The sequence below is a fragment of the Scyliorhinus torazame genome, chromosome 18, assembly GCF_047496885.1.
Source record: "Scyliorhinus torazame isolate Kashiwa2021f chromosome 18, sScyTor2.1, whole genome shotgun sequence".
In the NCBI taxonomy this organism is placed as follows: Eukaryota; Metazoa; Chordata; class Chondrichthyes; order Carcharhiniformes; family Scyliorhinidae; genus Scyliorhinus; species Scyliorhinus torazame.
The window spans coordinates 141,359,623-141,374,112 of NC_092724.1; the positions used below are offsets into that span (position 1 = coordinate 141,359,623).

At 44.5% G+C, this 14,490-nt stretch overlaps 1 protein-coding gene across 1 annotated transcript in view; it reads left to right on the plus strand.

Moving 5' to 3' along the window:
* The window catches only part of LOC140395566 (guanine nucleotide-binding protein subunit alpha-13), a 79,628-nt gene that overhangs the window by 35,619 nt on the left and 29,519 nt on the right, over window positions 1–14,490 (plus strand). The window contains exon 2 of the mRNA XM_072483501.1: window positions 12,846–12,896. Coding sequence (XP_072339602.1) covers window positions 12,846–12,896 — 51 coding nt within the window. The remainder of the gene's footprint in view (window positions 1–12,845; window positions 12,897–14,490) is intronic.

Sequence of the window (14,490 nt, forward strand, 5' to 3'; positions counted from 1 at the left end):
CTTGATTTATGTGCATGCGTCGCTGAAAAAGGCTTGGAACGCATAATCTCTGACTCAGTTGATGAAAATTCTTAGTTTATTTTGTGATTATAAATAAGAAATACCCATTGCAAGCAACTGTTATAAAAACCTGTGATTAATACTTCACTGGTTAGTTAGCCAGCTTCCATAAAATAAAAATATACTATAATACTGTTAGAGCTGGAGTTTCCAGGATACAATTGACATGCTTATCTGCGGTTTATTTTAGTAAGAAAACAAGTAAATTTGTACTTGCATATTATTTGAACTAAGTATTCATGTGACCACTCCAAAATTAATTTGTTCTGAATTTGAGGTTGAAACTACTACAACTGGGAAGGCAACTGCCACCCAGTTTGACTAATTCCAGGCCATATTCCAGGTTTAATCTCAGCGTATACTCAAAGAATCAAAAGTAATTCTCTTTTATTTTTTAATAAAAACAGTGTATTTTATTTAAAAACGTATATCAAAAAGGTTACAGCATATACACACCCCAGGAAATATGCTTCCCAACACTCAAATATACACTCGGTACAATTTTTCCTCTTTAACACCCCCCCCCAGGAACAACTCCTCAAACGCGGTCACAAACATCCCCCACCTTGTCTGAAACCCTTCACCTGAACCCCTTAGCTCTTACTTTATCTTTTCCAGCCACACAAAGTTGTACAAGTCACCCAACCAAGCCGCTAACCCCGGTGGCGATGCCGTCCGTCACTCCAGTAAGATTTGTCGACGCAAAGGCTGCAACATCGGCCTTCCTCCTCTCCATGAGCTCCGGCTTTTCCAAAGCCCAAATATCACCACCAAAGTTCCGAGCCCACCTCCTGCTCCATTATCCTTGCTAGGACCGCAAACACTCCCACTCCGAATCTCTCCAACTTTTCACAACTCCAGAACGTATGCGCATGATTCGCTGGCCCCTGCCCAAACCTCACACACACATCTGCCATCCCCTGTAAGAACCCACTCATTCTTGCCCGAGCCATATGTACCCTGCGTTTAACTTTAAACTGTATCAGGCTCATTCTTGTGCACAAAGAGGCTGTGTTTACCCTGCACAGTGCCTTGCTCCATACTCTCCAATTGATCGCCCTTCCTGACTCCCCTTCCAATTTTTCCTTGATCTTCACCACCTGCTCACCTCCTTGCCCTCCCAGCCACCTATATATTTCTCCAATTCTGCCCTCTCCCTCTACATCCGGAAGCAACAGTCGCTCCAGGAGGGTGTATCTCGGCAACCGAGGGAACTCATTCCAGACCTTTCGCGCAAGGTCTGTTACTTGCAGGTACCTGAACTCACTCTCTCTCGGGAGCTCTACTATCCATCCACCCCCCCCCCCCCCCCCCGACTCACACCCATGATACTCACACAACGGCGTTAACCGACATCCCCATTATCCTAAAATACCTCCTCAACTGGTTCAAAATCTTAACCATGGACTGCACCACCGGGTTCCCTGAATACCTCCTCAGTGCCATTGGCAACACTGCTGTCACCATGGCCTTTAAGCTGGGCCCCTTACAACATTCCTCTTCCATCCCATCCTGAGCCATTCAACCCCCTCTCCTTCCCAGCATCGCCGCACCTTTTCCACATTCGCTGCCCAATAATAATGAAGCCAGTTCGGCAACGCCAACCCCACTCTGCTGCCTCTGTAGCAAGGTCCTCCTGACCTGTAGCACCTTCTCCGCCCATACAAAGTCTGAAATAATCGTGTCCAGCTTCTGAAAAAAGGCCTTTGGTATAAAGATTGGGAATGTCTGAAAAATAAACGGAAACCTCAGCAGAATATTCATTTTTACCACTTGGACTCTCCCCACCAAAGTCAAATGGAATGTATCCCACCTCCTAAGATGCCCCCAGGCCTCCTCCACCAGCGTCGTTAAATTCCACTTGTGGAGCATCGTCTATTCCCTCGCAACCCGAATCCCCAAATACCTGAACCTATCCCTAACCTTAAATGGCATCCCCCCTAAATTTACTCGCCGTCCCAACTCCTTCACTGGGGCCATTTCACTTTTCCCTTCATTCAGCTTACAGCCCAAGAACTCCCCAAACCTCCCCAGCAGGCCTATGATCCTTCCAATAATCCCCAGCGGGTCCAAAACATACAGCAATAGGTCATCGGAATGGAGTTATACCTGATGCTCCCTCTGTCCCCTCATAATACCTTGCCACTCTGCCGACTCCCTAAGAGCCATCTGCAAAAGCTCTATGGCCAGCGCAAACAGCAACAGCGGGTACCCCTGCCTTGTTCCCCTGTGTTGTTCGAAGGTCCGTGAGCTCATTTCATTCGTTCGCTAGCTCGCTCACATTTAGCAAGTGCACCCATGCCACAAACCTCGGCCCAAACCCAAATCTTCCGGGAACCTCAAACAACTACCGCTACTCCACCCGATGGAATGCCTTCTCCCCGTGCATGGACACCATGACTACATTCAACAACCTTCTTTTATTGCTCAAGAGCTGCCTGCCTTTCACAAAACGTGGTTGATCCTCTGTGTCTCGTGCTTCCCGCCAACAACTTAGCCAATGCTTTCATATCAGTATTGAACCGTGATATGGGCCTTTACGACCCACATTCCACCGGATCCTTCTCATTTTTCAGGATTAACGTAATCACTGCCTGCGTCATCGTCTCCGGCAGCTCTCCCTTCTCCAATGCCTCATTAAACTCCCCCAAAAGATGTGGCGCCAGGTCCGTCGCAAACTCCTTATAAAATTCCGCCGGATATCCTTCCAGCTTTCCCCGACTTCATACCCCTGATACTATCCAGCACCTCCCTCAGCCCTGGGGCTCCTCCAGCGCCTGCATCTTTGCTTCCCCCAACTGGGAAAACTCCAGCTTGTCCAAAACATGTCCTATGTCCCCCCCCCCCCTGGTCCTCTGTGTACATTCCCTGATAATACTCCCTAACCGCCTCATTTATCTTCCCCGGTTCTGACACAGCCCCAGTCTGTATACTCAATATTTCCCTGGACGCGACCTGCCTTCACATCTGGTGCGCTAGCATGTGACTCGCCTTCTCCCCATACTTTCCCTATCCACGTAAACATTAAACAACATAATTTCCCCCCGGACCACTGCCTTCAGCGCTTTCCAATAAATGGCTGCCGACACCTCCCAATCTGGATTCAACTCCACATGATCCTTAATCGCCGCCCGCACCTTGCCACCTTATAAAAGTGTGAAAAAATGAATACCCCCCCCCCCCCCCCCGGGTTCTTAAAGTGCCATGGATCCACCGTATCCATCCTTTCCAGAAACCCACCCAGCTTCCTTGCCAAGGGGCTCGACCTATCTACCTTTGGCTCTAGGACACAGTTAAAATCTCCCCCTGTAATCAACTGGTGCGTGGCCAAGTCCGGATTACTGCCAGCAACCCCTTCATAAAACCCACATCGTCCCAATTTGGTGCATACACGTTTACCAACGCTGCCTGCGTCCCTTCCAATACCCCATTCATAAACACATATCTCCCACCCAGATCCCTCACTTCCTTCGCACTCACAAATCCCATTTTCTTGCTCATTAAAATTGCCACTCCCCTCGATTTCAAATCGAATCCCGAATGGAAAACCTGCCTGACCCACTCTTTCCTTAACCTAACCTGGTCCGTCTCGCGGAGGTGTGTCTTCTGCAAAAAGACCATCTCCGCTCTCAAGCTCCTGAGGAGCGCAAACACCTGTGATCTTTTAACTGGTCCATTAAGTCCATGGACATTCCACGTCACCAACCGTACCAGAGGCTTATGCCTTAATTCCCCTCTAACGTCCATCACCCCCCCCCCCCCCGCTTACTTAACTCCAGCTCCGTTAATTCCATCCTGCATTTAGCCCATCCCAGATGGCCCCCTTCTCCACCCCGACAAAGTAATTCTCACCCCATGTCACATTGCGTCAAACCCCCCACCCCCCGCCTCGGCCTTCTCCCCCACCTCACTTCCATTAACCAGCATTGCTTGCTTGCGTGGCAGCCCCTGCCCAAAGGCTACTCCCAATGACCTCCCATCCCCCCAGTCCTCTATTCGGGGAAGAAGGCTCCCAGGTGAGCTTACCCTCCTCCTGACAAAGACTCAGCCTGAACTACAGGTCACCTCCCACGAGAGCAAACAAACAAACGGTGAACACAAACAGCCCCATAAAACAAGAGGGGGTGTGGGAACATCCATAATGTTTCACCTCTACCACCCCATATCAACCCAACATGAACAATAAACCCAAAAAAGGAACCCCTCCAAACCATGGGAACAAACCCCCCCCCAAGATCCCTACCTCCACTCCAACTGTTTTCCCAACCATTACAAAAAGCCAGCACCCAGTGTTCTTCCCCCCCCCCCCCCCCCCAAAAGGTTATGCTCCTTGATGAAATCCTCGGCCACTTCTGGGGTCTTGACGTAGATATTCCTGCCCTTCAAGCGTCACCCACAACTTCGTTGGGTAGACCGCCCCAAACCTGATCTGCCGCCAGTACAGCACCACCGTGGTCTTGTTGAACCCTGCCTGCCGTTTTGCCAACTCTGCTCCAATGCCTGATATATTCGGACCTTGTTCCTTTCCCATTCGCAGGTGCGCGTCTTCCTGGCCCAACGCATAATCTCTTTCTCCACAAACTTGTGGAGTCTCACTATCTCTGCTCTCGGCGGATCCCCAGCTCTTGGTTTCTGCCCCGGAGACCTGTGGGCTCTGTCTACTTCAGGGCCTTATCTAGCACCCCCTCTGCCACCATCCCCGCCAGCATCTTCAAGACCTATCTTGTGGCACTCGCACCTTCCACTCCTTCAGGCAGGCCCACGATTTGCAGGCTCTGCCTTCTCGAGGTGTTCTACTGCTCCTCTACCGTTGCCCTCAACGTTTTGCAAAAGTCTCCTAAGAACTCCGCCTCCAGTGCCACTACTCGATCGCTGTGGTCACTCCTTCAATTTCTTGGATCTGCGCACTTCTCCAACCGCTCCATCGAGCTCTTCGGGTGCCACAGCTCCTTCGATGGCCTTTGAGCGATCCTCTGCATCTCCTTCCTCTGCTGGCGGAACTCCTTCTTAACAAAAGCCATCAACTGCTCCATCTGGGGATTTCCACCTTAGACCATAAGACAGGAGTGGAAGTAAGGCCATTCGGCCCATCGAGTCCACTCCACCATTCAATCGTGGCTGATTTCAACTCCATTTACCCGCTCTCTCTCCATAGCCCTTAATTCCTTGAGAAATCAAGAATTTATCAACTTCTGTCTTAAAGACACTCAACGTCCCGGCCTCCACCGCCCTCTGTGGCAATGAATTCCACATACCCACCACTCTCTGGCTGAAGAAATTTCTCCTCATCTCTGTTCTAAAGTGACTCCCTTTTATTCTAAGGCTGTGCCCCCGGGCCCTAGTCTCCCCTGCTAATGGAAACAATTTCCCTACATCCACCCTATCTAAACCATTCATTATCTTGTAAGTTTCTATTAGATCTCCCCTCAACCTCCTAAACTCCAATGAATATAATCCCAGGATCCTCAGATGTTCATCGTATGTTAGGCCTACCATTCCTGGGATCATCCGCGTGAATCTCCGCTGGACCCGCTCCAGTGCCAGTATGTCCTTCCTGAGGTGTGGGGCCCAAAATTGCTCACAGTATTCTAAATGGGGCCTAAGTAATGCTTTATAAAGCTTCAGAAGTACATCCCTGCTTTTATATTCCAAGCCTCTTGAGATGAATGACAACATTGCATTTGCTTTCTTAATTACAGACTCAACCTGCAAGTTTACCTTTAGAGAATCCTGGACTAGGACTCCCAAGTCCCTTTGCACTTCAGCATTATGAATTTTGTCCCCGTTTAGAAAATAGTCCACGTCTCTATTCTTTTTTCCAAAGTGCAAGACCTCGCACTTGCCCACGGTGAATTTCACCAGCCATTTCTTGGACCCCACTCCTAAACTGTGTAAATCTTTCTGAAGCCTCCCCGCCTCCTCCATACTACCTGCCCCTCCACTTATCTTCTTATCATCGGCCCATGCACCAGCCCTTCCCCTTCCACCATCCTTCCACCTGCTACTGTGCCACAGGTTTCCTCCAACTCTTTGGCCAGGTCTTCTCTGTCTTCTGCCGGGTTTGGTAACCATTGGACATATCACTCCCGGGGGAAATTACTCCTCCGATCTTCAACGACACCCTTTCGTCGAAATTACATCCATTATCGGGTAGAAAGAGCACTTTCCTATGCCTTCGAGCAGGAGCTGCCCTGTGTGCGACCACTCACACTATGGCCGCCACCGGAAGTCAAATCAAAAGTAATTCTGATCGTGTTCAGATGAACTTTGCAATAGACCAAAAATATAATGCAACAAAAAATTAAAATACTGGACAATCTCAGCAGGTCTGACAGCATCTGTTGAGAGAAAAGGGAGCTAACATTTTGAGTCTGGATGATTCTTTGTCAAAACAAAAATATAATGGTTGTGACTAAATCAAAACAACACAAGTACACATGAAGCAAAGGGTTTTCATGGCATAGATGCTGCATCTTCAGTGAACCAGTTTTTAGCTCTAGATAGAACAATGTAGAACAAGGATGACACTTCTGAATAAGAGAGTCAACTAATTTCAGTGCGCTCGGATTTTGATGAAGGCCTAAAAGCAGAATGATTGCATTGTGAAGCCTGCTATTGTGGGCTGGAATGTGTGCAGTACCATTCACCAATGCAAAGCAGGAATATTCAAATAATAATTTTTTGAATGAGGTTTGACATTTAAGAGCAGCTGTTTTAAAAGGAAGATGATATGTAATGAAGTACAGAGGGAAGTTGATTCATGAATTTCAGAAGTTTTCATGGTCAACACTTGTTGGACTGAATGAGTCAGTTTTATACTCATTTATCGAATGAACATTGCCGTATTATTTCTGCCGCTCAGCAGTAATGCTGGAAACTTTCAGCTCAAAAGCAAGGAAATTGTTGCAGTTCATCCTTTAAGACAGACCTTGCAATTATATAGTTCTTTTCAAAATGTTAGGCCATCCCAAAATGCTCTACAGCCACTGACGTGTTTTGGAGTGTCGTTGCTGTTGTGATATTGGAGGAAAGTGTTGCGTATTCATGGTGCTTCTAGTGTTTCCTCACTAGCCGCCTTGCAGTAGAACGGGCATTTTACGAGACCAGTCAAACGACATAATCAGCTGTTTGTGCCGGCAAACGGGCAGTGTAACATAGCCTGTAGTGTTAGCATTTTCTAATAAAGCTCTTTGTCTGTTTGGACCTCTGAGGCCTGCGGACTTGATTTTAAAACCACCACAAAAAGGGCAATCAGTTTGTGCAGTGTTACAATCACCTTCGTGACAACTTTAGAAAAGAGATATAAATTTCCGTGTGATGGACACAAAGGATCGCAAGCCAAGATTTCACATTTTTAAACTTTTACTGTAACAAACTAAAATCACATTGAAAAACTGCTGAGCTAACAAATACACGAAAATACAGAAAAGATATTCTCCATTAAACTCTTCGGCAAAACCAAAAACCTCATGTCTCATTTGTACACTACATCATACTTGAGCAGAATTGTAGTCTTTTTAAAAATAAATTTAGCGTACCCAATTATTTTTTTCCAATTAAGGGACAATTCACCTACCAGGCTCATCTTTGGGTTATGGGGGTGAGACCCACGCAGACACGAGGAGAATGTCAAAATCCACACAGACAGTGACCCGGGGCCGGGATCAAACCCGGGTCCTCGGTGTTGTGAGGCAGCAGTGCTAACCACTGCGCCACCGTGATGCCCTGAGCAGAAATGTAGTCTTGTGTGTAAATGCCCAAACTGCTTTCGGCTTTCTCAGGATCTCTTCTGCACCAGCAGACTGAATGTTCCAGATTGAATATTCCAGTATCCTTTTAAACAAAGTTTCTGAGTATACGTTTCTGGGCACAGTGGTTCGCACTGCTGCTTCACACCTCCAGGGATCCGGGTTCAATTCTGGCCTCGGGTGACTGTGTGGAGTTTGCATTTTCTCCCTGTGTCTTCATGGGTTTCCTCCCACAGTCCAATGATGTGCAGGTTAGGTGTTTTGGCTGGGATAAATTGCCCCTTCATGTCCAAAAGGTTAGGTGGGGTTACTGGGTTATGGGGATAGATTGGAGATGTGGGTTTAAGTAGAGTGCTCTTTCCAAGAGCAGGTGTAGACTCGATGGGCTGAATGACTTCCTTCCGCACTGTAGATTCTATGACTCGATAATCAAAAGGACTTCCAGTAGCAAGACACTCTTGCACAACTCCTTGATCCTCGTATGTCTTCAGCTCTGAACAGCGACATGTCCTGCCAGCACCCTGCTTGTTTTCTTCCACGTGGCACAGCACCTGCTTTTGATCTTTTTTTTTTTAAAAGTAAATTTATTAAGATGTAGCATTTTGAAGAATTATGCAACAAAGTTACAAAATAATACATCCCCATAAGTAGGAAGGAGGAAAAACAACGTAATATACATGAGCACAGAATGGAACAGGAGAATTACATCACATTTGGCTTGATACAATCATTAGACAGCATTAGGTTCACCTATAGCCCCATCAGAGACCGAGATATAGACAGGATAATAAAAATAGGCCAAAACAATGCCCCCCCACCACAAAAACTATGCGAGAAATCATGATGAGTTTCCCATGTCCCGATCAGCGTCATAGAATCCCCTCGATCTAAGCAAGGACGCCATGATCAACAGTGAGCAATGATCAGGATTACAGAAGAACTGCAAAACAATTTACAGAATAAAGACATCTTCCATATTGCACAAGAAGATGAATGATAGGATGGGATCAACAAGCACTCTCCAGGATCTCTCAAGGATTCAAACTTTCGAAGCACGAGACACCATCATTTGCCATGCCGTCTCTCCAAGACCCAGGCGGTCCACAACCTAGGCCCCAGCAGGGGAGAGCAACCTGGCAGGCTCAGCCAATCCCAACCCCTAACGATCTGCATCAAAAACAGGACAACAAAGGACCAATGATCGGTGGGCCAGACTGCCCACCGGCCTCGAAGACAGAATATGTTGTGTTCCACCAGATCTGACGAGTCAACACTAGATCAGGATTACTTAAAGCATGACGGTCAATTTTCGAACTCGGTCGGGAGCTCATCATTCACTTCTCACCACGAACAGGACTCGCTTCGCCCAGCTTCCATCTCCAAAACCAGACCGGATGAATGACACACCATGCAATGGAATTTCAACATCACGAATGTAGGCCCTCACCAGGGATTGTGCCCTCTCAAGTGGAGGAACCTTCTATGTGCCTCCACCACTCTCATATGTACCCCCGCAATTCTTCAAAATGAGCTTTCATTTAAAAAAATATATTTTTATTAGGGTATTTGCACGTTTTTATAAGAATAACAGTAACAGTGACAAAAACATGTTACAAATAAACATTTCCACCCCATCACAATCTTCACACACCCCAACCATTAAACAACAATCCGACCCTCTTCTCCACCCCACCACCCCCTGGAATTCTGCTTCTGCTGAAATTTTAATTTTACCCGAGAAAGTCGACGAACGGCTGCCACCTCCGGGTGAACCCGACCATTGACCCTCTTAAGGCAAACTTTATTTTCTTGAGACTAAGAAACCCAGCCATGTCACTAACCCAGGTCTCTACACTCAGGGGCTTTGAGTCCCTCCACATTAATAAGATCCGTCTCCGGGCTACCAGGGAGGCAAAGGCCTCTTTCGCCCCCTGAACTCCTGGCTCTGCCGACACTCCAAAGATTGCCACCTCCGGACTCGGCACCAACCGTGTTTTGAGTACCGTGGACACTGCCTTAGCGAAACCCTGCCAAAACCCTCTAAGCTTCAGGCATGCCCAAAACATATGGACATGATTTGCTGCGCTTCCCGCGCACCTAAAATGAGCTCTTATGACCTACACCAAGGAGCTGAGATCCTCTGGATCTTTTTTAATTCTCTGTCTGACTGATGCTTCAGACTCTGTGGGTCTGTACGCAGTAAACCCATCTGCCTCTTCCGTTTGGTGTGCAGGCATTAAAACTTGCACGTTACTTTCAATAAGCTTTGAGCTGCCCCTGTGGTAAGCAGGTCACATGGACTTGTCTCTGGGCAGAATACATAGGAGGCCATAGAAAATAGGAGCACAAGTTGGGTGTTTGGCCCTTCTAGCCTGCTCTGCCATTCATCATGATCATGGCTGATCTTTATTTCCACATCATGCGTACCTGCTCTCCTCATATCCCTTGACACCATTAGATTCTAAAAATCTATTTCTCTCTTAAATGTTCAGTGGTTTGGCCTCCACCCTGCGGTAGTAGGGAATTCCACGGGTTCACCACCTTCTGTGAAGAAGTTGCTCCTCAATTCACTGGCCTACCTTGTATCCTCAGATTGTGACCTCCCCCCTTATTCTAGAACCCCAAGCAGAGGAAACAACATCCCTGCGTCCAACCCTGTCAGAACCTTGTATGCTTCAATTAGATCCCCTCTCATTCTTTTAAATTTCAGTGAATAAATGCACAGACGACCCAATGTCTCTACAAATGACAATCCTGCCATCCAAGAAATCAGTCTGATAAATCTTTGCTGAACTCCCTCTGTGTTGCAAATAATGAGACCAAAATTGCACCCTGCTCCAGGAATGGTCTCACCAAGGTCGCATCCCTCTGTCCAAACAACTTCTTTACCTTGAATTAAAGGAGACAGCTTAAAACATAACCATCTTATAAAGTTCAGTGGTCATAAAAACTGTAGTGCGATAATGATCTGGTAATCTGTTTTAGTGGTATTGGTTGAGGGATATGTGCCCGGCTGATCTTCAAAATAGTGCCTTGAATCTTTTAAGTCCACCTGACAGGACAGACAGACCATTAATTTAATAATTATTATGATTGCAGCGCTCCCTCAGTATTGCCGTATTATCAGTATCAGTGTAGATTTTGGGCTCATGTACCTGGAGTGGGGATTGAGTCTTGGCGGCTTTGGGATGAGTTTACAAGCTATGGGATCACTAGATGAACATTTCAAAGGTTTTGCAAATTAAAACATTACTTTCTTTTCTCCAAGGAATTCTGAACTGCCTTAATTTATACCTTTCTAACATGGACTGAGAGTACCATATACCAGAATAAGGTTTAGAAATGAGTGATATATGCTCTGTTGAGCAATATAATTCAATTCTTGTTAATTATTTTCTCTCTATATACTGTCAACAGATTGCTATGTGCAAAATCCACAATAACCTCCAACTTTATTCTATAAGTATTAATTTTCTCATTAATATCCTATTCAAATATAGTACATCAAAATGCAAGTTACGTTGTAAACTTTTGAATGCTGCATTGAAAACTAGTTTTTGGAATACCAATCTCAGCAGCATTTCCTGTAACAAACATTAACTATATGTTTGAACCGTAGGAGTAAATTTGAAAAATTAACATGTAGCAGTGCCTCCAAATGACTGACAAAAATTGTCCAGCAGTAAGTCTTATTTTACTTGTATTAGAAGCATAACATACTACATGTGCTGGAAATTGAAATAAAAAAGAGAACTACTGGAAATACTCCACAGGTCAAACAGCATCAGTGGATGGAAAAGGAAATCAAATTCTGACAAAAAAAAGCCATTGACTTAAAATGTTAGCTGTACCTTAGTCGGGAGCAGTTGCGCCTTCTGATATGCTTCAACCTTTTCATTGAATTTTAATGATCAAGGTGGCAAATGTGTCCTGTGCTAAATTTTCAATGTGTTTTGTAGTGTTGGGTTAACAGCCATGGTTATTACAATCAAAAGAACCTCAGTTTGGTAGACAAGTTGTCTGGAAAGGATTCCACCAGGTGCAAGCTTTTATAATCCTTGCACTGAGCAATTGAAGTAAAATTTGGAAAGTCAACCAGAGGCTTTTGCAGTGATTTTCAAACAGTGGTTAGCATTGTAGCCTCACAACGACAGAGACCAAGGTTCAATTACAGCCTTGGGTGACTTTGTGGAGTTTGCATGTTCTCCCTGTATCTGCTTGAGTTTCCTCCAGGTACTCCGAGTTTCCCCAACTGAGGTCCACGACTGGGGGATTAAACCAAGCAAGTATCTAGTGTACTAACCTAAAAACAATTGGCAATTGGTTTTGATGGCGAATACAATTTTTCATTGTGTCCCGAAGATTGCAATTTTTTTCCCATCTCACGTGACCGTGTAATTTTGTGTATACGTTATTGTTATATATAAGCATATGTAATTTTTTTGCTTCAGAATGTTTGACTCAGTCTTTTGCTCATATATTCTTATCAATTAAAATAAAATTTCTTAAGCAAAGCATTTGAGTATGCTGCAAAGATTGTGCTCAAAATATGACTGTATTTGAGTGTAGGCAAGATGCATCAACGTATAATTATATAGGACCTTGTAGTGAGACGGGCTCGCCCAACCATTTTGCATGGTGGTGGCAGATTTGCATATTTTATCTCATGGGGCTTACGAGCAAGTTTCAGAATAATGTTTGGCACAACAATGAACTGAAATTCAGAAAGAAGTTGAATTAAATATTGCCTTGCTTGCCACATCCAGCCTGCAGGCTGCACCTAGGACACGCTTGTAATGAAATGTTCCAAGAAAGAGTGCAAGACTGTACACATATTCTTTAATTGCTCAAATTTTAATTCGCAAAAGAATGGTGCACAATTTGAACACTGTTGAGCTGTTTTGTATTTATGTTTCTGAACATGTGAACAATAAGTATCAAAATAGTTAGCACTATCTGTATAGATAGCTTACCTATCCAAGTTTAAAGACGCATCACCTGATGGTGTACTAATTGGCATTTTCCCTTTTTTTCCAGGGAGAATCTGTGAAATATTTCCTGGACAATTTGGAAAGATTAGGAGATCCGGTAAGTAACTTATCACTTAATGTACAGTCCATGATCTTAAGGATGCAATTTGCTGGGGTACATTTGACATGGCTGAGTAAAGCCTTCATTTCATTGTTCTTCAGATTCTGACTGTGTGACACCATGGCACAGTGGTTAGCATTGTAGCCTCACAGCGACAGAGACCAATATTCAATTACAGCCTTGGGTGACTTTGTGGAGTTTGCATGTTCTCCCTGTATCTGCTGAGTTTCCTCCACGTACTCCGGTTTCCATCCAAAGATGAGCAGGTTAGGTGGATTGGCCATGCTAAAATTGTCCCTTAGTGTCCAGGATTACAGGGATAGAGCGGAGGAGTGGTCCTAGGTAGGATGCTCTTTTAGAGGGTTGGCGCACGATCGACGGGTCAAATGGCTGACTCCTCCACATTAAAGATTCTTATGATTCTATGACTAGCAATAATAACTCATTATACATTTAATTAGAGAGAATGAAGGCTTATAGTATGGGGTTAATAATTTAATCTTAATGGTTGCAAATAGAAATATAGAAAAATTAGATTGATATTTTGAAATTCAGTTAAACCTTTAGATAAATAAGGAAATCATTTTCCAAATTAATAATTTTGGGGGGGGTCTTTGTTTTTGGTTTAGATTATTTTTGTATAAAGGGCAATCGGTGTAGTATCTCTGTAATGCTGACATGATTAGGAAAACAGCATTTACTGCTGTCAGCCAGTGTGGCGACAATAAATTGCCTATATCTTAGGGTAAGTCAGATATTTTAAATGAATATTGTGAAGTTCATGTTTTTATTTGGATCCGTTAGCAGTAATGTTGCCTGAGGGCTCACTATTTAAACAAAATTAAAGAGACCAAATTTTCAACGATACCAAATTTTCAGTTAAAAATTTCTATTGTGAGATCCCAGCCAGCACATAAACAGTTTTCAATTGAATTTCAAACCATTTCCTTAAAGGCATTTTGAGATCTTTTGGGATTCAAATTTTCACGGCAAACTTTGAAAATGTAAAATAAAATATCATGCCAAAAACCTCTTCCTGTTAGTGGGAAATGTTTTGGACTATCATTGGTGGCTGTGAATTACAGTATAACAATTCTGATTAATCGTTAGATGTTTTAAAAGCTGCGTGTGTTAACTAACAGTTGTGAATTTCTCATGCTTACAGATTAATGGAAAACGTAAAGAGAAATATTTTAAACTAATTTGTCCAGTATAATTATTTCAAAGTTTCGAGCTATAGAAAAAGATGTAAAACTACCTGTGGTGGGCTCCCAAACAAAAACGATCTGGGATGTGAAGTAACTCCCCTATACTGTTGATTCAAGGTGTATTCTTGAGGAGGAAGGGAAATATTACGTTTCAGTAAGTGAAGTATTTTACCAAAGTATGTTTCACAAAGCACATTGCCAGGGCTCAACAGTCTGGCCAGTTAAGGAGAAGAATTGGGAGTGAAGGGGCCTGAGTAAGTACTTGTCATTACGATTGAAATTTTGCTCATTCACATTCTGACCGTGTGAATTATAAATGAAAAGTTCCCAAATCTCAGATGGGGTGACTGTGTGTGATCATAGCTGACTTTGTACCTCCAGGT